At 31.5% G+C, this 21,442-nt stretch overlaps 1 protein-coding gene across 1 annotated transcript; it reads left to right on the top strand.

The window, feature by feature from the left end:
- The first annotated feature begins 20,285 nt into the window (after positions 1-20,285).
- Positions 20,286-21,125, top strand: LOC127101079 (non-specific lipid-transfer protein 1). The gene is made up of 2 exons (XM_051038407.1): positions 20,286-20,708; positions 20,863-21,125. Exons 1-2 carry the CDS (start codon positions 20,353-20,355, stop codon positions 20,870-20,872), a joined length of 366 nt encoding a protein of 121 aa, XP_050894364.1. The 5' UTR covers positions 20,286-20,352; the 3' UTR covers positions 20,873-21,125.
- Positions 21,126-21,442: the final 317 nt, after the last annotated feature.

The following is a 21,442-nucleotide window of genomic DNA, read 5'->3' on the forward strand; positions in this document are numbered from 1 at the left end:
ATAAGTGAACTTATGGTTAAGATAAATATAGTTGTATGAGGATAAATTGGGGATAAGTAGCTACATTTTTTGAATTATCCAAAACGAATATCGTTTTAACTGAGTTAAAAAAAAAAATCAACCCATTAGTTCATCAAATTAATTGGTTTATTGATCTGACTAGCAAAATAGCCGAGTCGCATTGATTTTCACCATCTTAATTAAACAATTTTTAATACAAATAATATATTTACTTGTATATAACATATAACAAATTGAAAAAACAAGTTTTAAAAACATATATAATTAAATAGAATTTTAAAATAAAAAGTTCTCATAAATTAAATTATTCATATATGTAATTTTTTTAGTAAACCTTTATTTCATTTGGAATAAGAAGGTTGCAATTATTTTATTACATTGTGAATATTATTGTATCAAATTATTCTTACATATAATGTTTTTAGTTCACTTTATTATTTTCATGACTAATTTTAACATAAAAATTGACCATTTGAAACCCCAGTCCAAGTTCACCCTCCTATGCTATGTTACTTGGACTAGGGGCCTCCTCCCCTTGTGCTTTTATACACATGGAAGTACCTTTAATTATCAATTCGCCTTTAACATAGGAAAATTTCTTTGGGTTTAGTGACTATTATTTTAGTCCCTCTCGTCCCAAACTTCCCCTTTTTCCATAGAAGCCCTCCCCCCACTTTATTGTTCTGCATGCTTCATGAGTGGGAAGAAAGCGGAATCTTTCTTATCCAATACCAATTCGGGAATACTAGGCTAAGCATGTAGCCTAGCCGCTTCATTCGTCAAAAATAGGCTTATAAGAATGGTACTAACTAAGAATGCTATTGGACTCAGGAAGACCTGGTAAAACTGAACTACTTTCGGCGGTTCCTTCTATTATCTCCTTCACACTACCCAATCCGAACTCATGAGTTCCTGTAGCAGCATTGAATGATCCCCTTCTCTGGCGTCGATACCCTAGGGATTACAAATCGTGCCAACTTCCCATTGTTGCGTCGCTCTACAACTGTATAATGCATCTTTCTTTGCACTAGTCGAATTTATTGGAACCCTAAGAAGGAATCTACTGTCTCTCGCTTGACTTTATCGATAAAGCATTTCTTGCTAGATCGAATTGAGGGTGACTTCTTCCCTTCCGCTGACTAAGGCGCTTCGCTTGTGTGTTTTCAACATCCATAGCTTCTGACTATGTCGGTGAAAAAAGTCCCTATTTCTATTTCAAAGAACTACTTATGATCTGAGACTCTCTATCTATTGTCTGACTTTCGGCATCTTTATTTACGAGGAATTACTAAGTAGGCGTACTGGTTGTCTCTTCTTGAAATGCTTTCCCTTGACATCGGTGCCAACTAGGACTGGTAGCATGTTCTTCTCTTAGGCTTTCTCTTGATGTCAACATAGGAGTGAGAGATGTTTGAATGAATTCCTTTTTCCCCTGATCTTATAATATGAAACACAATCGATTGAGAAGCCGAAATCTTTACTAATCGGCCGGGTGAAGGCAAGAAAACAGTTTAATTTGTGCACCCCGGGAAAGCTTGAAGATCAAAGAAGCACCCTTTGGAATAGCAAACACTTTACTCTCACTACGGGGAAAACATTTCTTCAATTAACATTCTCGTGACCAAACTTTAATATTAATAGAAAAGAACGCAATGGATATTTTGAATTGAAGAAATTCCATACATGTTAATAAAAACTGATTAGTATACTTTAATAAAGCTTTCATCGCTATGTGATAAAACTGTTTATTTTCTCTCACCCACACTAGAAAGATATATTAATTATGATAAAATGTAAAGTTGATTATCTATAAAATAAATTAAAATAGAGTATATTGGGCCCGTTTGTTTTGGCTTTTTAAAAAAATGATTTTTATAGTGTTATATATTTTAGTGTAAAAAAAATTTACAAAGAAATTTTTCATAAAAGCTTCAAATGAAAATTTTGTTTGAATAGTTATTCTTAAAATGTTATTTTAGGTATTTTATCATTTTATCGAAACTTTTTTTGGATATCAAAATTTCAAAAAATCACTTAATTTTGAAGCTATTTCAAATAGTTTTTTCTAAAAATCATTTTTGAGATACAATTTTTTAAAAAAATTGTGATTTTGACTATGTTTTGATCTTCAATAATGTATATTTATATTATACAATGAACAATTCAATCTTTTAATTTATAAAAAGTAAATTTAGAAAAACTTATAATATTTTGAAAAATATTTTTGTAAAATCCATTTTCAAAAATACAAAGAAAAAATCCATTTTTTTAAAGCTAAAACAAACTGGCCCATTATTTTAGGTGATAATATTCTCACATTCAATCTAATTCAATCTAATTTTTTGTTCAAAAAATTGTTCAATTTCTACTCAAATCAAATCAAATTAGGGTTTAGGGTTCTTTCCAATCCCATCTAAAATTGACTCCAGAAATTGAAGGTTATTTCCAATCCCATCACAGATGGAGAAGGAAACACTAACAATGAAGAAGATTCAATGGAGTATGGTGAGGTTGGGAAGGCATATGTTAACAGTAACATACATAGTATCAACAAACTTGGATCGAGCATGTTCTGCATGCCCTTGAAGAAAGTAGAAAACTTTAGTGTTCAATGATGGCATTTAAACCATTCCACCTGCACATGCGTGCCATAGTTGTGGTTCTAAGGTTTTATCAGCTTCCTTCATCGGTTTGAAATTTTGCTTATTCTATTTTTCACTTTTTTATTTTAAAGTTAAGTGAAAAAATTGCGGTAGATAATAGAATTTCTAACTTCTTTGATACCACAAACGTGAATCTTCAAACCGCACACCCTAAATCCTAAAGATCAACCAAATAGAATAAGTTGATTGCAACTTTTGTTTTTCTAATTGTTTTTTTTAAGCCTGGAAAATAGAAACTTTTTGTTATATTTTTTTTTGTGAGAAAAAGAAGAAAGGGACAAGTTTGTGTGTTTCACAAGTCACAGGGTTAGTAGACATTCTCTTAAGGCTATTAAAGTAATCAAACCAATCACATTCCTTAGCCAACCAAACCAAACATTTTCCTTTCAAACCAGCTTGAGAAAATAAACTCGAGTTCATATCTTTTAAGAAAAGTTGTTACTGATTATATTGATAATCATTCCAACAATAGACTTTGTTATAATTGTTTTCTTATGATCATGTGGTTAGTTTCATGATCTAATTTTTGTTACACGAGATAATGACACTTCTATTGTAATTTGACTCATCGAGATACTGACTTGTTGTTGAGAAATTTATTATTATCGGTTATCAATGGCATGCCTTCATCGTGCTGACTTGGTATTTTCAATTTTTTTTTTAATAATTCTAGTAAATAACTTCTCTTAATGAATGAAACCTGAAGGTGAGAAAAATACACAAGAAGGGGGAAGGGTTGAATTGTATATGTCAAAAATGATTTGCTCCTGAAAAGAACAACTTCAGAATTTGGACAAAGTTTAGAGTCTGATGTCGAAGTTGATAATGATAGCGGAAAGATTATGTACCATAAACAATAAGTAAAGAAACACACAAAGATTTATCCTGGTTCCTCTCCTCGACTGAGAGTAGTCTAGTACCCTTGCCTCAACAAGAGATTTCCATTATAATTAATCATGATTACAACTGCTCAATCAATCTAGAAAAAGACTTCCACTCAAGCAATCCTGTAAGAGACTTATGTTCAATCACATCTGAAAGAGACTTCAATGCTCAAGCTCACGGGCAAGGGACTTCCTTTACCCAAACAAACAAGCAAGAGACTTCCTCTACTTTAAACAAGTAGTTAAGTAGAAGATGTTACAACTATACTTTTATACACAATTAGAAGTATAAAGTATTACAACACACACAAAGATCTTAACACTTAAGATTTCTAAGACATACAAAGATAAGAAATCTTAAGGGCTTGTGCAAATGAACCGATGAAACTTTAGCTCAAAGTTTATACTCAATGTGTTCTATTAGCTTGTGTAGTAGTTGTGTTGTAGTGGTATAACCTTCCTTTAAATCTGCAGCTTCCTTTTATAGAGGCAGATAAAAGAGTCATTGGAAAGTTGTTTGCACAAGAGCTTTCTTCGTGAAGAAGCATTCCAAGAGAGACGTTGGAAGATGTATATAGTTAGAAACATTGTCCAATGAATAAAAGATTTATTCACAATATATTTCAAAGTAATAAGTATCTACCAAGAGGCAGAATAGACTAAAGAGGTCACATCACCATTTCTTGAGCCTTACAAAACGAAAACCTAGTTGACTCTTTCCAGAAATATGATGTTTGACAAGACATGTATGCTTTTGGTACAGAGTACGAATCAGAGGCACCTTTAACCTTTAGAGTCAGAGTTGTTACTAGATATTGGAACACTATGATCAGAGTCTGAACCTTCAGAAGCAGAACCACCTCGTTCAGAGTCTGATCCTTCAGAGGATGATGAACATGATCAGATTCTACTCATTCGGGAACTGAGTAACTTTTCTTCTTCACAATGCTTTTAACTGGGTCTATTTAGAGTTGAATACTAAGCTTGTGATCCTGCACACTTGAACATATGTTATTATACCCACATGTTTTTAAGTACTTTGTTATCATAAAAATCCAAGGGATATCAACAAATATTTTTTCAACAATCTCCCCCTTTTTGATGATGATAAAACAAAGGTATTTAAGAATAATGGTTGGTCAGTTTAACTAACTTAACAACATTAGAGACTGAAGTTTGTAAGCTCCCCCTGAGTCTAATAATCCAAAGGGTGAGTTTTGTAAGCTCCCCCTAAGTCCTATCCAAGCTGATTAAACTAATCTTTATAAATAATGTTCAAATAAAAGCAACATCATATAAAAAATAATTAGGGTTCATGTAAATAAAAGTATTCAAAAAATACTTTTATCCTCTTAAATACTCCCATGAATTTCTCCCCCTTTTGTCATCAACAAAACGCGGACTAGAACATGTCAGCATAGAGAGAGGGAGAGAGAGAGAGAGAGAGAGAGAGAGAGAGAGAGAGAGATTTATGAATGAAATATATGGGAAAAATAAATTTCGATAAAAATAGAAAATAGATGGAATGGTTGAAATGTTTCTACACTTATCAAGACGGTCACATGTCATTTAGGAATATAAACCATCATAAGTAATCATTGTAATAAAGAGCTTAGAGTATCAAGCATTAATTATCAGATGTTTCAACTACCACAAGCAACATAAGAGTCACTCAAACTCTTCTATAAAGCATAACTCAAAAGACTTATTTTCCCATATCTTCAACCAACTCTACTTACTTCCCAACTTTATGAGTATTCCTTATAAGAACAAAACCACTGCCTTGGTGCAGCACCGACATCAGTCACCTAAATAGGCCTAACCATTTGGGTCGACCACTTTCAGAGATGCACATAGGGGTGAGGAAGGAAAATAATAATAAGAAGAAGATGCTGAAGAAGAAGAAAAAGAAGGTGTTGAGGAAGATAATTTATTTTGACTCTGATGAGGATAGTGAGGAGTGAGATATAGATTGGATACATCCTGTAGTGCACGAGGATCGAATTTGGACAAAATTATGTAAACCAATGATCTTGTACTGCTTCCTTTTTATCAATAAAATATGAATTTATTATATCCTTGTTGCAATGATGTTGTCTGAGTAGTTACTTATTTTCAAATAAGTGAACCAAATGTCCAAGAAAATGCAGAACCAATTCATCCATTGAATTTCAAGAAAGCAAAAATTGCTCTAAATTTTATCAGATAAAATAATAATTCCTTGACAAATATAGTTTAGAGTAAGAACACATAAGCAGGAAAATAGTTAAAAAATAACAAGCATACCAGATGAAAGATAAGAAAGATTTTCATAAGAAAACAGTTTAAAAAAAGAATGAACATCATACAAGACAAAAAGGTTCTAAACTCCTAAGCTTGTGGCTTTTTCAAAAGATTCAACACATCTAGAAAATATTCACCCATATTGTCTTGTATAAAATTCATTGACTTAATCCTTTCATCCATATCATTTTGCTTGATAACCATGGCTTGTTGAGTAGCAACAACAAAGGCATGTTTCTCTTCCAAAAACTATTACCTTCTACTCGAGGATATGACAGATTTTGAAGTGACATCCTTCAGATTCTGAATGACTAATATAATAGATGTCTGGAGAGAATCCCACTTAGCAGCATATGTTACTGGGTCAAAGGCAGATGTTCTCTATTCGACTAGACAATGTACTTATCCAAATAGATTGATTTGATTACTTCCATGTTAGTTTGGATAAAAGGTGGATGAGATAAAATGTTAGTATGTGAAAGGCCAGGGGATTTTTTTTATGGAAAGATAGGTTTGAGGAGGTTTCAGGGTGAAGGTAGTCAAAAGAGATATGTTTAGATTCAATTCGAGGTTCAAATGCAAATTGAACCAGAGACGGATCCTGAATAATTTGTTCAACTTCACCTTGAAGTTCAGATTGAACGTGACTAGGTTCTTTATGAAGTGATGGTTGAGGTGAAGGTTGAGGAGAACATGTTTGGTTAACTATCACATGCTCAATTTTAGGAGAAAATCATGTTTGGTTAGGTGGTTGGTCTTAAGGAGAAAAAGTTTGAATAGGAATGGCTTGAATGGGTTTAATAAAGACAGGTTTAGGGTTTACTGATTTGAGGTTAATGTGAGCTTTAAAACTTGCTTAATCATGTTCTTATTTTGAATTATAAGAATAATCTTTTCCATTGGAGATATCTACAGGTGGTTCAAAGATGGTGTTCAAAGGTGATGGTTGATCAAAAACAGAAACAAGAGTAAACTGGTTTTGATCACCAGTAGGTTCAATAGTGGGTGTAGAATGGTGTTTAGGAGAGGGATTGGGTGAGGGAATTGGCGAGGCAGTTGGAGATTTGTGGTTTAGTATGGAGTAATCAAAATCATATTATGAGACAAGGTTGAGATTAATACCTGTCACACTTGTATTTAGACCTTCTGAAGTAGTCATATTTTATTCAACAATAGCTTGTGAAACTATTTCTCAACAGACTTCATCCTAACAATCACTTATGCAGCTTGAACCTTTGCAGTCTCCAGATCACCAACAGTAGAAACCTCTTTAATCAAAGAATCAAAGGTTTCTAGATTCTTTTCTGATTGACCTAACATAACATATGCTAACAGTTAAGCATTTCTAAAGATAGGCTTTACCATATTTTCCTAAACAAAAACATTTGCAACTTTAATTCTTCTAGCCAGTGACTCACTAACATCCTCTTCTTCCTCATCCTCTTCTATTTCACACAACTTCCTCAACTTCTTCCTTCTTAAAGGTGCATCAGATGAGATAGAGCAAGAAGACACCTTTGGAGGAGTCCTTCCACTTCTTGTCTTGGATGGCATTAAGACAGTGGAAGCAATGACTTCTTCAATATCCTTTCTTTTCTTATAGGGCTTATGCACATCCTTTTGAGAAAATGAATCAACTTTCTTCCTCTTTTTAGAAGGATTGGACACTTCAGTAGGTTTATTAGGTAAGTCTTTCAATCTAATAATTACTCCCTCTTTGAATTCTTGTTCAATGTATAATCTGATTACTTCAGGATTATCCATCTTGGTGATGACAAGATAATCCTCAAGATAGTCATGATTAATACATCTGACTGAGAGATGAACCCTTGAAGCTACCACATCATTTTCCTTTAGAAGCTTCATGTTTGTAAGAACATAATCGTACGAGGTGTTTCCATGAATCTCCTACAAATCCCCATTGTCAGAAAAAGTTTTAAGGGAATAAATTAGACGAGCTTGATAAAATAGTTCAGACAACAGTATGTCATATGGCACATTCTTATGGTGAAGCTTTGTGATATCCTTGATAGCCTCACATATATGATTGAAGATGTATGTAGAGATATTTATCTTATCTTCATTCTTCAGGTAGAAGATGAAATGCTTGTGATCCCAGGAGATCTGATCAGTACTCCCTTCTCTAGGGATTAGACACCCAATAAGAATTTTGAATAGAAGCTTAAAATTATTATGCACGTTCTTGACCTTTCTAAAGTCAGAAGAACACAAATCACCAACATTATCAAACAAACATATTTTGATATCATCTTCTTCAGGACTGTTCTCTTTAGTGTTTACAACAAACCTTCCAGAGTTTGGTTCCCTCAAAAGTTTAGCAATTGTCTTCTGAGTGATGATCACATCAACACCCATTACTACTGATCTAACTTCTACATCTTCAAACTTCTTCAAACCCATTTCTTCTCTAATATTTCCTTTAAAAGATATATTATTCTCTACCAAAATTCTGAGTTCCTCAGATGCAACGTTTCATTAAAAATTCAGCCCTAACCCATTAATTTTTTACTAGATGAGGATAAGTTGGTCCATTCAGCATATAAAAAAAATGAAGACCATTCTTGTACTCTGAAGTAGCTCCAAAGATCATACCCATTTTGCTTAAAAGAGTCAAAGTCAAAAATTTGTTCTACCAGAAGCTTCATATCATTCTGATTTAAATCCATGGATTCGGGCTTGATAGTCATACATTAGCCAGACTCGACAATCATGTGTGCATGTTGAGCAGATGATGAGGACGCCATTGATGAAAAGAGTATTTAGAGTTTCTATGGTTCTTTTAAAAAAAAGTTTTTCAAAGGAGGTTAAAAACAAAAGTGTAGGACGAGAGAGAGAGAGAGAGAGAGAGAGAGAGAGAGAGAGAGAGAGAGAGAGAGAGAGAGAGAGAGAGAGAGAGAGAGAGAGAGAGAGAGAGATTGAAATGTGTGTTTCTGATGAAATGGAGTGTTTTAAGTGAAAAAGGAATTTTAAACAAAACAGAACATAAATACAAAAAGAAACAAGAAACAATGCAATAATGCAAATAACCAAGAACTGAGGAGTTTTTACTCAATAGTTGCAATCCACGTGTGAGGCGACGTTTTAAATTTATGACATGTAAGAAGATAGGTGCCAAAGGTAGAAATAACAATTTTGTTCACTTCTGTGCATATCAGAGGTAGTTAATCTTAAACTTAGTTTCAGAGGTTGATATGGTTCAGAGGCTATTATACATCAAATGTTGGTTTATATCATCTGATCATAGTAGCTTCTGGACATCACCAGACTCTGTTACGCCAATCAGGTGTAGGCACAAATTAAGATGCTTAGACATTGGTGAAGTATAAGATTTCATATCAATATAATAGAACTAGAATTAACACAGTGAAGAGTAACTCTTCTTCCATAAATATGAATTACTTAAAATAGTGGGATTAGAAACAACTTCATAAAAACAGAGACATACCTTTCTTTGTGGAACTTATGATATGCTATAGAGATTGTTCTTGAGGAACAACATTGATCTAACAATGCTCTTTAGAAATATATCAGGAGTTCTCTTAGACTCAGAGTAGCTGGATGAACTTCAGAGATGTCTCAAGAGTCAGAAGCACCAGTAATTTAGGACAACCTTAGTCGTCCTAGTACCAGTAATCTTGTCTTACTGGTTTCTTCTAGACTCCACATTTCCTTCCTCCTTCATAGTTAGGATTTGGAATATATGCATTCTTCTTGTTGTAAGTTATATGCAACCACTGTCTTGAAACATGAATTGTTGCTTTCCCTTTTCCCTTTAGCATATCTGCAGTAAACACAATCTCATTCTTTGGTAGCCATACTCTTATGGGTCTTTTGAGGTTAGTTTTGCAGGGCTCCCTCTTGCTTTGAGCCTTAGCCTTATAGTAAGGTATAAACTCATTATATACTTTTTGTTTACAATCATTTTGTTCAAGATAATTGTTGACCTTGACTTCTGATCCTCTTGGAACCTTTGATTCAACAACCTTGATTTCTGAATTCTTTAGAACCTTTGACTTGAGAATCTTATGTTCAAGTTTTCTTAGAAATTTTGATCTTTGAGTTTTAGATTCTGATTTTTTCAGAACTTATGAGTTATCCATCATAGATTTCGATTGGTTCAGAACTTTACTATTTTTAGCATCAGGCATACAATAAGTATTCAACCCCTTTTGAGCAGTGTTTGAAGAAGAACAATCAGAAGGTTTCTTCAAGATATCAGTCCTTGGATTATAAGATTTTTGATGATAACTTGACCTTATCCTTTGGTCTTACTTAATCCATAGATCATGGAATAAATTTTGGTTCTATTGTATCTAGATATGACAAAATATTGAAGAGAAGATTCATACTTATCAAGAGGTTTGTCAGACATATATTTTATTAAATTAATTTGATTTCTTTCAAGTTTTTAAATTTTTTCTTTATAGAAGTTTAGTCCATATCTTATAAGATCATATTGCTTCTTTAAAATTTTCATATGTATGGCTTTCTGCACATATCTTTCCATAAGATCTTGACACAGAATAATTAAATCAGATTTAGAGAGTTTAGAAAATACCTCTTGTGTATCTTTTGAATATGATTTAGAACCAACTTTAGATTCTAAATATGAAAGAGTTGAAGCCATTAGAGCAAGATTGACTTCGTCTTTATTAGCTTCTTCTTCATCGTTAGGTTCTTCCCATGTTTCCATGAGACTTTTCTTCAACTTGCTTTTGAAGTTGTTCCTTTGAAAGCTTTCCTTTTTGTTGCATGCTCACGTTTATAAGTTGATGTAATGGATTCAAGATCTATATTGATAACAATGTTTTTTTCTTCAGGTTATCGTCGGATTCGGAGAAGAAGAATGATTGGATTCAGGAACAACTTGAGAACCTTTATGGTGAAGCTTTAGGTGTGAATGACGAAGCAATCGCGAATGCAAGTTTGAGAAAGAACCGAAAATGAAAAGAACGTGCAATTGCAAAAGCTGGAGTGAGTGAAGCAAGAAAGGCTGCGAAGGAACTAGTTGCAGGCCCAAAAAAAGCCATTGGTGAAACTTCAAAGCGTGCTGAGATATCCAGGAAAAAAACGAACGTAATATGTTTCGTGTTTGAATGTCATTTTAGTTGATTTGCATGTGATTTTTTTTTGAAACTTTGTTGTTTATGATGTTGCATGCATGATTGTTATGTTTGTAGTTATTTAAAAATCTTATATATGATTTTAATCACAATGATGCATATGTATGTAATGTGTAAAGCACGATTTTAGTAGTTTTAAGTGTTGTCAATGAATTTATAAATGTTAATCTTATGAAGGGATGTCAAGCTATCTGAAGTAGATGAGGAGGAAGTGAAGAATGTACAAAAGATATTGTGAAAGGCTTTCCTGGATCCTAAATTGGACCATCACTGTAGCAGTTCTGATTCAGATGATGAAGACTCTAATGATGAAGATTCGGAAGATGAAGAGAAAGATGTTAGACAGGAAGCATATTACTGGGAAAAAGAGATCAGTTATGGTTATAAGGCACGAAAAAATGTTATGGTAAGACAATGTAACTTATGTTATAATATTTATGAGTACGTTGATACACATTGATATTGATATTAACTGGAAGTAATGTTTTCGTGCATATCGTTTTCCTAGAGAGGCCACTAAGAAATATCTATTTTGGAACTAAAAAGCAATAAAGATTGTTGATGAAGAAACTGGAATGAGCTATTATGGAAAATTCCACTGTGCAAAACGTAACGACAAGATAGTGAAAAAGGAGAAATTTATAGGAAGTGGCTGGTACGAGTTTGCTAAAATCAAGAAGCTAAGCTTGGATTCTCCATAGATACTTTTTCTCCCGAAACAATGTATGTTTCTTTGTTGAATCGTTGATGTTCTCTATAGAAGACCGTTTCAGTTATAGATTAATGGAAGGTGGTTGGTTATATTTTGTCGGTGGTGTTGTGATGATGTCGTATTAATGTTGTAGTAATATGTTGTGATGAAGGTTGTCTCTTGCTGTAGTGTTTTGTTAGTATGGAAATAATGTATTATGAAAGTTTGGTCAGTTATAAATCTGGAATGTTTGTAACGTTTGCCTATTGTAGGGATAATATAATATTTGTCCTATAATGGTATGTTTGTCCATGGAAGACAATGTTAAGAATACTTCAAATGAAAATTGACATATACATATAATATGATAATGGTAGTTGAGTCAATTGAATATTATATTTAAAATTTACGGAATATTTATAAAAATATATTGTTTTATGAATTCGGGAGATATGTCCATTGAAATCTATATTAAGAAACCTCAATTGATAACACTGATGCATTTGTCATAGTCACTACAAGTCTGCAATTGAGGCAGTTCTACAATTTAAAACACCTTGCCTTAATAGTGTGTGAATTGCTAGTTTGTATGTAATTCAGTGCCCTTTAGTAATCGATAATGGCTAGGTTGCAAAGTAGTTCAATGAATGTTGACAATTTATTTAGTAATCAAGAAGGACTGACTGATACTGTTTAGTTTCTTAATGTCTAGTAATTAAACTATTAAGTTTCCAATATACTATATGCAATGTAACTCAATTCACTTTTTTTTTGTTTTCATTAGAAATGACAAGTCTCGTATTGATATTAAAATTGAATGTATTTTTGGTTAGTGTCATGTCATCGTGATTTTACTACTAAAATTGATGTTCTATATTTGTCTCTTGTTCATAACTTTGGGGAGTGTATTATTACTCCATTACTCAATCTAATTTTATTCATTGGCTTAATGGAGTAATAATAAGCATTTTAAATGAAATAATATTTGAGAATTATTACATTTAATTGTTAAGCATTTATTAAATATTACCTCTGTTTTTAATTATAAGTCGCTTCGAAAAAATATTTTGTTCGACGATATAAGTCGTTTTATAATACCAATAAATCATTAATGTTATATTTATTATTATACCCTTAAATATTTATTATTCTTTCTCCTTTCAATTATATCAATTTATCTTTCAAATACCATTAATGAAGGACAATTTTATAAAATCTTTCATAATTTCTCATTTTTATACCACAATTAGTACATTTCTTAATACGTGTGAAAAGTCAAAAATGACTTATAATAAAAAATGGAGTGGGTATTAACTAATGAATTGTCATTAATAGTAATAATATTTGTCTCTTCTTTACCAAATAACTAATAACTAATTAAATTTATTACATTTTAAATGTCTAATAACTAATTAAATTTATTACATTTTAAATGTCTAATAACTAATTAAATTTATTTAATAACAATTTAGTATTTCTAATTTATCAAATAAAATGATATAATTACAATGTTACGTTTAGTTTCATAAAGTGAACTTGTTAGTGAATTAAGGATGAACCTAGCCCACTGTAATAAAGTTTTGTAACACAAGTTTGGACTATAATAGTTAATCTTGAAAATTTCAACAAGTGTAACATATCAAAGCCAATATATATGTTTTTCTTCATTTAAGGAAATCTTAAAACATTCCTTGTATTGAATATAAATATCTTTTACATTCATTTTTAAATGATTTTAGATAGATTTATATTGTAACAAAAATAGATGAGGTTATATTTTCTCATAGAAAATCATAATTTGACCTTTTTATGTAGAAAATGGATCGAAGTTGGATGTATGATAGAGTAAATTCCAATAGGTAAGGTTTGAAAGATGAATTTGTTAGTGGAGTTGAGGATTTTGTCAATAAAATCATGAATACACCATAATTTTAGACGAGGGAGGGATAATGTGTCCTTGTGTAAAATGTGTATGCATTCCCTTGAAGACGCCGAGTGAGGTTAGACATCACTTTTACAAAGATGGGTTTTTCCCAAATATTATACATGGACTGATCATGGATAAGAGAATCAGACTATGGTCATTTTAGACGAGGGAGGGATAAGGTGTCCTTGTGTAAAATGTGTATGCATTCCCTTGAAGATGCCGAGTGAGGTTAGACATCACTTGTACGAAGATGGTTTTTCCCCAAATATTATACATGGACTGATCATGGATAAGAGAATCAGACTGATGGTCATTTTAGTAGTGGCGGGAATGTTGGTGGGGATAATCCAGGTGATGAAGAACAATTTGATGTAGTGAATGAAATGGTCTATGATGCTATTAGGCCATTTGTTAATGTCATTAATGTGAATGCTAATATGGAAAATGAAACAGTTATGGAAGGCGAGATACCAAATGAAGAAGCTCAATGATTTTATGATGGATTGATTTATGCAAACCAACCCATTTAAGAGAGAACTTCTGAATCCATACTATCTATTTCACTTAAGTTGTTGGCTTCCATGTATAATTGGCATGTTCCTCAAATGGCCATGGATTTTTTTCACTCAAATGCTTATCGATGTTTGTCCAACAAAACAATCATTACCTGAAAACTAATACCAAGAGAAGAAGTTGGTGTCTAAGTTGGGATTGTAGGTTAAGAAAATTGATTGTTGTGTGAATGGATGCTTATTATATTTTAAAGAAGATAGAACTTTAACTCAGTGTAAAGTTTGTGTAGCTGCTAGGTATGTTCCTCGAAGGAATGAAATGGAAAAATAAAAAGATGTGGCAATGAAGAGAGTATTCTATTTTTCAATCATTCCTAGGTTACAACGACTTTATGCTTCAAAGGAATCTGCAGCTCAAATGAGATGGCATCGTGAGAACACAAGCAATCCAAATGTTTTGTGCCACCCATTTGATGGAAAAGCATGGAAACACTTCAATAAAGTTTATCCCGACTATTCTTATGAACCAAGAAATGTAAGATTGAGTTTATGTACTTATAGGGTTACACCTTACATTCAAGCCTCTGATTCTCCGTATTCATGTTGGTTGATAATAGTCACACCCTACAATCTCCCTCCTGAAATGTGCACGACCAAACCATACATGTTTTTGACTTGTCTTGTACCTGAACCGTACAACCCGAAAGTTAAAATAGATGTCTACTTGCAATCTTTGATTGATGATTTGCAGTGGTTGTGGAGAGATGGCATTAATACATATGATATCTCTATGAAGCAGAACTTTGTAATGAGAGCGCATTTAATGTGGACAATCAATGATTTTCTAGTATATGGTACGTTGTCTAAATGGGGGATACAAGGTAAATTAGCATGCCCTGATTGCATGGACAATATATATGCTTTCACCTTACAATATGTGGAAAAAGTTCTTGGTTTGATTGTCATCATCGGTTTTTACCAATGGATCATTCAAAAAACATAAAAAGAGATTTACCAAACAAACAATTCAGAAAGAAAAAAAAACCACCTTACATATTTATCAACCATGATGTCTGGGAAGTTGTTTGTGATTTTCCAAAAGTCACAGACAGTGACTGGGCCACCAAATTTCCAGGGTATGGAAAAGAACATAATTGGACCAAAATAAGTATATTTTAGGATCTTCCATACTGGAAGGGCAACTTGTTAAGGCACAATCTTGATGTGATGCACATAGAGAATAATGTATTTGATAATGTGTTTAACATTATCATGAATGTTCCTAGAAAAACAAAAGACAATGATAAGGAAAGATTGGATTTACCTAGTATATGTTTACGTGAGGATTTAGAGATGCGCCCTCAACCTAATGGAAAGATGGCTAAGAAAAAGGAAAAAAATTCTTTGACATCCGAAGAGGCAAAGTTAGTCTGTAAATGGATTAAGGAATTAAAAATGCCTGATGGTTATGCCTAAAATCTTTCTAGGTGTGTGGATGTCACGAAAGGTAGGATGAATGGGATGAAAAGCCATGACTGTCATGTATTTATGGAGTGTGTTTCTTCCAAATGCTTTTCGTTTCTTGCCACCTGAGATATGGAAGTCGCTAACTGAGTTAAGTCGTTTTTTAAAGACTTGTGTTGTAATACATTGAAGTTGGAAGACCTTGTTAGGTTGGAACAAAACATTTCCATCATCATATGCAAGCTAGAAAACATTTCTCCACCAGGTTTCTTTGACTCGAAGGAACATCTCCTGATTCACCTACCTAATGAAGCAATACTTGGTGGTTCTATACAATATCGTTGGATGTATCCATTTGAAAGGTATATGATGTGTGTCATACCCTAATTTTTTCCCATCATTATCTCTAGTCTTTTAATTTATTTTGCATTTGCATCTCTTGAATTTTTAGGTCAAGGTCAATTTGAGCTTAGGATCAATTGGACCATGGATACACATTTCATCACGGTTCTTATTATCAATTGTGGTAAAATGTCTCTCTCTCTCTCTCTCTCTCTATAATATATATATATATATATATATATATATATATATATATATATATGTTACAGGTTAGTCTTCACAATATATAATGTAGATTTTTACATGGTTCAATAGTTTATGTTTCCAAATCTATTTAGAAGTTAACCTAATATGAGTGAATGTATAATTTAAGAAGTGAAATATGTTGTTTATGTATAATTATTTATGTTTCAATAGTTTCTTTCATTTTGTTTATAGGATAATATGACATGTATAACTTAATATAAGTGAACTTTCTGCTGATATATGGATTATAGAAGTGAATATTCTGCATATGTTATAATTACAATGTCATGCTAATTGTAGGTAGGAAAGATGAATGAAAAAAATTAACTTAAGAAACCTCATACTATGGGTGTGGTTCACAAATGATTTTTGTTGCTATGAAGAAAAAAAATATAACGAGGATAAAGCTAAAGTGAGTGTTGTAAACTTGTGTGAAAGACACAGAATGACAGTCATTCAAATTTAACACAAGTTTGTAACTCTCACTTCAGCTTCATCCTCCTTTCATTGTGGATGTCATTCTGGGATAGGTATGTTCGTGAGACATTTTATGAGTTGATATATTGTTGTTGTTGATAAAAATTATTTGTTGTCAATAATAAAAGTTGTAAGTTATATGTTGTTTTCGGTATGTTGTTGATTATTTTGTTGTTGTTAATAAAAGTTGTTTGTTGTATCTTGTATGTTGTTTAAGGTTTGTTGTTAATGAATGTGTTGTGAAGGTTTGTTAAGAAGAAGAATTTATTATATCTGTTGTGATTTGAGTATTTTTCCAACCACTTACCAAATATATAACTTTTTGGATTGAATTAGAAAATTATAAATGAGATATTATGTTATATTAGAAAATAAATTACACTTATCAATGTTATACAAGATTTCTCCAATACATTATCCATATTTCGCTCTTTATTAGTTAGAACTTGATTTAATGTTTATAGTTCTTCAATTTCCCCTTTCTCCACATCTTATTTTGTTTATAAAGTACATAATGTTTTGCAAAATGAACTAGAGATGGAGGAAGTGGAAGGTGAATAACTAGGAGAATTTAAACAAAATATAACCGTTAAAGAGCAAAATATGGATAATAGGCTGAATAAATCTTGTATTGCATTGATTAGTGTAACTTGTTCTTCTAATATAACTTAATTTGTCATATTATAAATTTCTAAATCAGATTGAAGGTTTATATGTTTATTGAGCATTGGAGAAATAAGAATTCCACATAATTTATATAAACTTAGGTGTATATATCACAACGGTTATTGAGCACAACCGTTATTCAACGTTAAGTGTTGAGAATTTCACTATAATTTTTTAATAAAACCGTTTTTATAGGTTGCACGCTACCTATTTTAGAATTATGATAACACGACTATGATGGAAAGCGTCATACTTATAACCACCCTCTACCTGACCATGGTTGGTCAAGCATGATGGTATCCATTTTTCAACCGTGACGAAATGACTTTTATGTAGTTGTGCAATATGGGACACTGAATCTTTCAAATAACAACTTCTCTGTAATTAAAGTATATATCGATCTTGATTCTAGTTTGAACCCATTATTAAAGTATATATATAAAAGATAAGTTATCTCACTTTTGTAGATAACAACTGTCTCTCTCAAAATAAAATCCTAACATCCCTCTCACTCGTCTTTCTCATATATCTTAATCTCCATTAACGTTTCAACAATCTTTCTTCACAAACATGCAAAATGGAAACACCAAACTCATGCAACGAACTTGTCTTCTTCGAATGGTTTCCTTTGTTGCATCAAAGCTTACGAAATGTGATTTAACTCCATAAAACCTTAGAAAATGGTTACATTACAGGTTAGTCTTCACAATATATAATATAGGTACTTACATGGTTCAATAGTTTATGTTTCCAAATCTTTTTAGAAGTTAACTTAATATGAAGAAATGTATAACCTAAGAAGTGAACTATGTTGTTTATGTATCGTTGTTTATGTTTCAATAGCTTCTTTCATCCTGATTGTAGGTTAATATGACATGTATAACTTAAGGTGAGTGAAGCTTTTGTTGATGTATGAATTATAGAAGTTTAGGGATTATATAAGTGAACTTTCTGCATATGTTATAATTACAATGTCATGCTAATACATTTTAACTTGTAAGTAAGGAATGTGAATGCAAAAAATTAACTCAAGAAACTCCATACTATGGGTGTGGTTCACAAATGGTTTATGTTGCTATGAACGAAAAGTATAACGAGGATGAAGATAAAGTGAGCACTGTAAACTTGTGTGAAAGACTCATAATGACATCCATTCAAATTCAACACAAGTTTGTAATTTTCACTTTAGTTTCATCCTCCTTTCAGAGTGGATGCCATTCTGCGTCAGGCATGTTTGTGAAACATTTTATGAGTTGATATGTTGTTGTTGATAAAAGTTGTTTGTTGGTAGCAATAAAAGTTGTAAGTTGTATGTTGTTTATGGTATGTACTTGATGATTTTGTTATTGTTAATAAAAGTTGTTTGTTGTATCTTGTATGTTTTTAAGGTTTGTTGTTGATGAATGTTGTTGTTAATGTTTGTTTATAAGATTAGTTTATTATATCTTATGTAATTTGAGTATTTTTTCAACCCCTTACCGAATATATAAAGTTTTGGATTGAATTAGAAAATTACAATATGAGTTATTAAGTTATATTAGAAAACAAACTACACTTATCAATGTTATATAAGATTTCTCTACTCCATTTTCTGTATTTCGCTATTTAACGGTTAAAAAACTTGATTTAATGCTTTTAGTTCTTCAACCTCCTCTTTCTCCACATCTAATTTGTTTGCAAAGTAAATAATATTTTATAAATTGAAATAGAGATGAAGGAATGGGAGGTTGGAGAACTAGGAGCATTTAAACAAAATATAATCGTTAAAGATAAAATGCGGATAATGGAATGAAGAAGTCTTGTATAACATTGATTAGTGTAACTTATTCTTTGAATATAACTTAATTTATTATAATTTCTATTCAAATTAAAAATTTATATGTTTAGTGAGCATTGGCGAAATAAGCATTCCACATAATTTATAGTAAACTCTGATGTATATATCAAAATGTTTGTTTAGCACAACCATTATTAAATATTAAATGTTAAGAATTTCACTACTGATGCTTAATATAACCGTTCTAATAAGTAGCACGCTACCTAGTCTATAATTACGGTCACACAATAAGGTGAAAATCATCATACTTACAACCACCGTCTACCTCACCACAATTGATCAAGCGTGGTAGTATCCCTTTTTTAATCATGGTGAAATGACTTTTGTGTAGTTGTTCAACGTGGAACTTTGAATATTTCAAATAATAATTTCTCTATAATTAAGTATATATCAGTATTATGTTTAGAATTTCTCTATAATTATTTTAAATAATTAAAATCTTATGTTTATAAACATAAAATCTATCGCCAACTTCAAACATACTTGATGAAGTATGAGAAGTTTAATCATGAGAATAATAAGAGTTAATCTTTATCTTATTTTGTATTTTAGTTACAACTTAATTTTTATGTATTATTATTATTATTATAATAATAGTAATTATTATTATTATTATTATTATTATTATTATTATTATTATTATTATTATTAGAATTATAATAATAGTAATAATAATTATAATTATTATTATTATTATAATAATAATAATAATTATTATTATTATCATTATCATTATTATTATTATTATTATTATCATTATTATTATTATTATATTATTATTATTATATTATCATTATTATTATATTATCATTATTATTATTATTATTATTATTATTATTATGATTTACTTTTTGTATATTTTTTATTTTATAATATTAGTTCCGTTTTAATTCCTTATTCTTCACTCCGAAACCAACCTAAAGAATTTTAATGAAAGTAGTTTCCCATAAGTTATCATCTAAAGCACTGTAGACACTCACTCACACATGATTCATGCGACTATACGTACCGTGAAGGCATTTCCATCTCCTCAACAAACTAACCGTTTTCTTCACACACACAAAAAACACATTCATTTTTCCAAGATTTCGAATCTCATTCACATTATAAATATCCAACCTTTGATCATTCTCCACACATCAAATTCTAACTAAAACACCAACTCCTATTTCTAAGTTCCCTAATCATCAATCCAATGTCTAGCTCAATGTTGTTGATGAAGGTTACCTGTTTAGCAATAATGGTTTGCATGATTTTAGGTCTACCACAAACTCTTGTTGCTCTCAGTTGTGGCCAAGTTGAAGCAAAATTAGCACCATGTGTCCCGTACGTGACCGGAATCGTAGGTGTTGTCCCACAACCGTGTTGTGATGGCGTTAAGGCTATAAACAACCAAGCCGCAACGAAAGATGATCGTCAAGCTGCCTGTAGGTGTATCGAAAAAGCGGCTAACATGCTGCCCGGACTGAATGTTGATGCTCTTGTTGGCGTCCCTGATAAATGTGGGGTTAACTTGCCTTATAATCTTGGTCCCTCCACTGACTGCAACAAGTATGTATATTTACACTATTGATCATGCTAAAGTTATACAGAAAAACAGCAAATTAACTTATTTTATTTTATTTTTCATCATATAAAAATAAAAACCTTTATTTTCATTAAGATTAAGGAATTAACTTAAGTTCATTTTTATTACCAAATGCAGGATTGAGTAAGAAGATATAGCTCGTTTGAGACGACATCACTAAATAAAGAAGTTGGCAATCCACCTGAAATTGTAATAACAATATTTTAATGCATATCTTAGTTTAAAATAAATAATATGGACTTTTATCAAAGTGCACTACATTAGAAAAATCCAAAGACAAACGTTCTTTATGTTTCCCTTAAATAAGACAAGTACTAAATGAGTGGATGTTAGATATTATATCCTACAAAATTATAAGAGATATTAAATGTTTATACGTATCCCATGTTAGTGCTATTAAAGATTTAAATCTTTATTTTTCATTTTGATACAAACTTTTGAATCATCCCGAGGAACATTCACGTTAGATTAAAAACAACACATAATCGAGAGATACTATATATTCATCTTAAATTTTATGGTTGTAGGTATATGGATCATTTCACTTATAAAATGTTCACACTATTATGGAAAACACATATAATGACGGTTGTGAAACATGTATAATGACGATTGCACGTCCGTTGCTAGGTAGCGTGTGGTTGTATGTATGGCGGTTTCCACAACGAGCGAGAAACCGTAGTTATAAGTTAGGTAA

This window comes from Lathyrus oleraceus, chromosome 7 (genome assembly GCF_024323335.1).
Source record: "Lathyrus oleraceus cultivar Zhongwan6 chromosome 7, CAAS_Psat_ZW6_1.0, whole genome shotgun sequence".
Classification (NCBI taxonomy): Eukaryota; Viridiplantae; Streptophyta; class Magnoliopsida; order Fabales; family Fabaceae; genus Lathyrus; species Lathyrus oleraceus.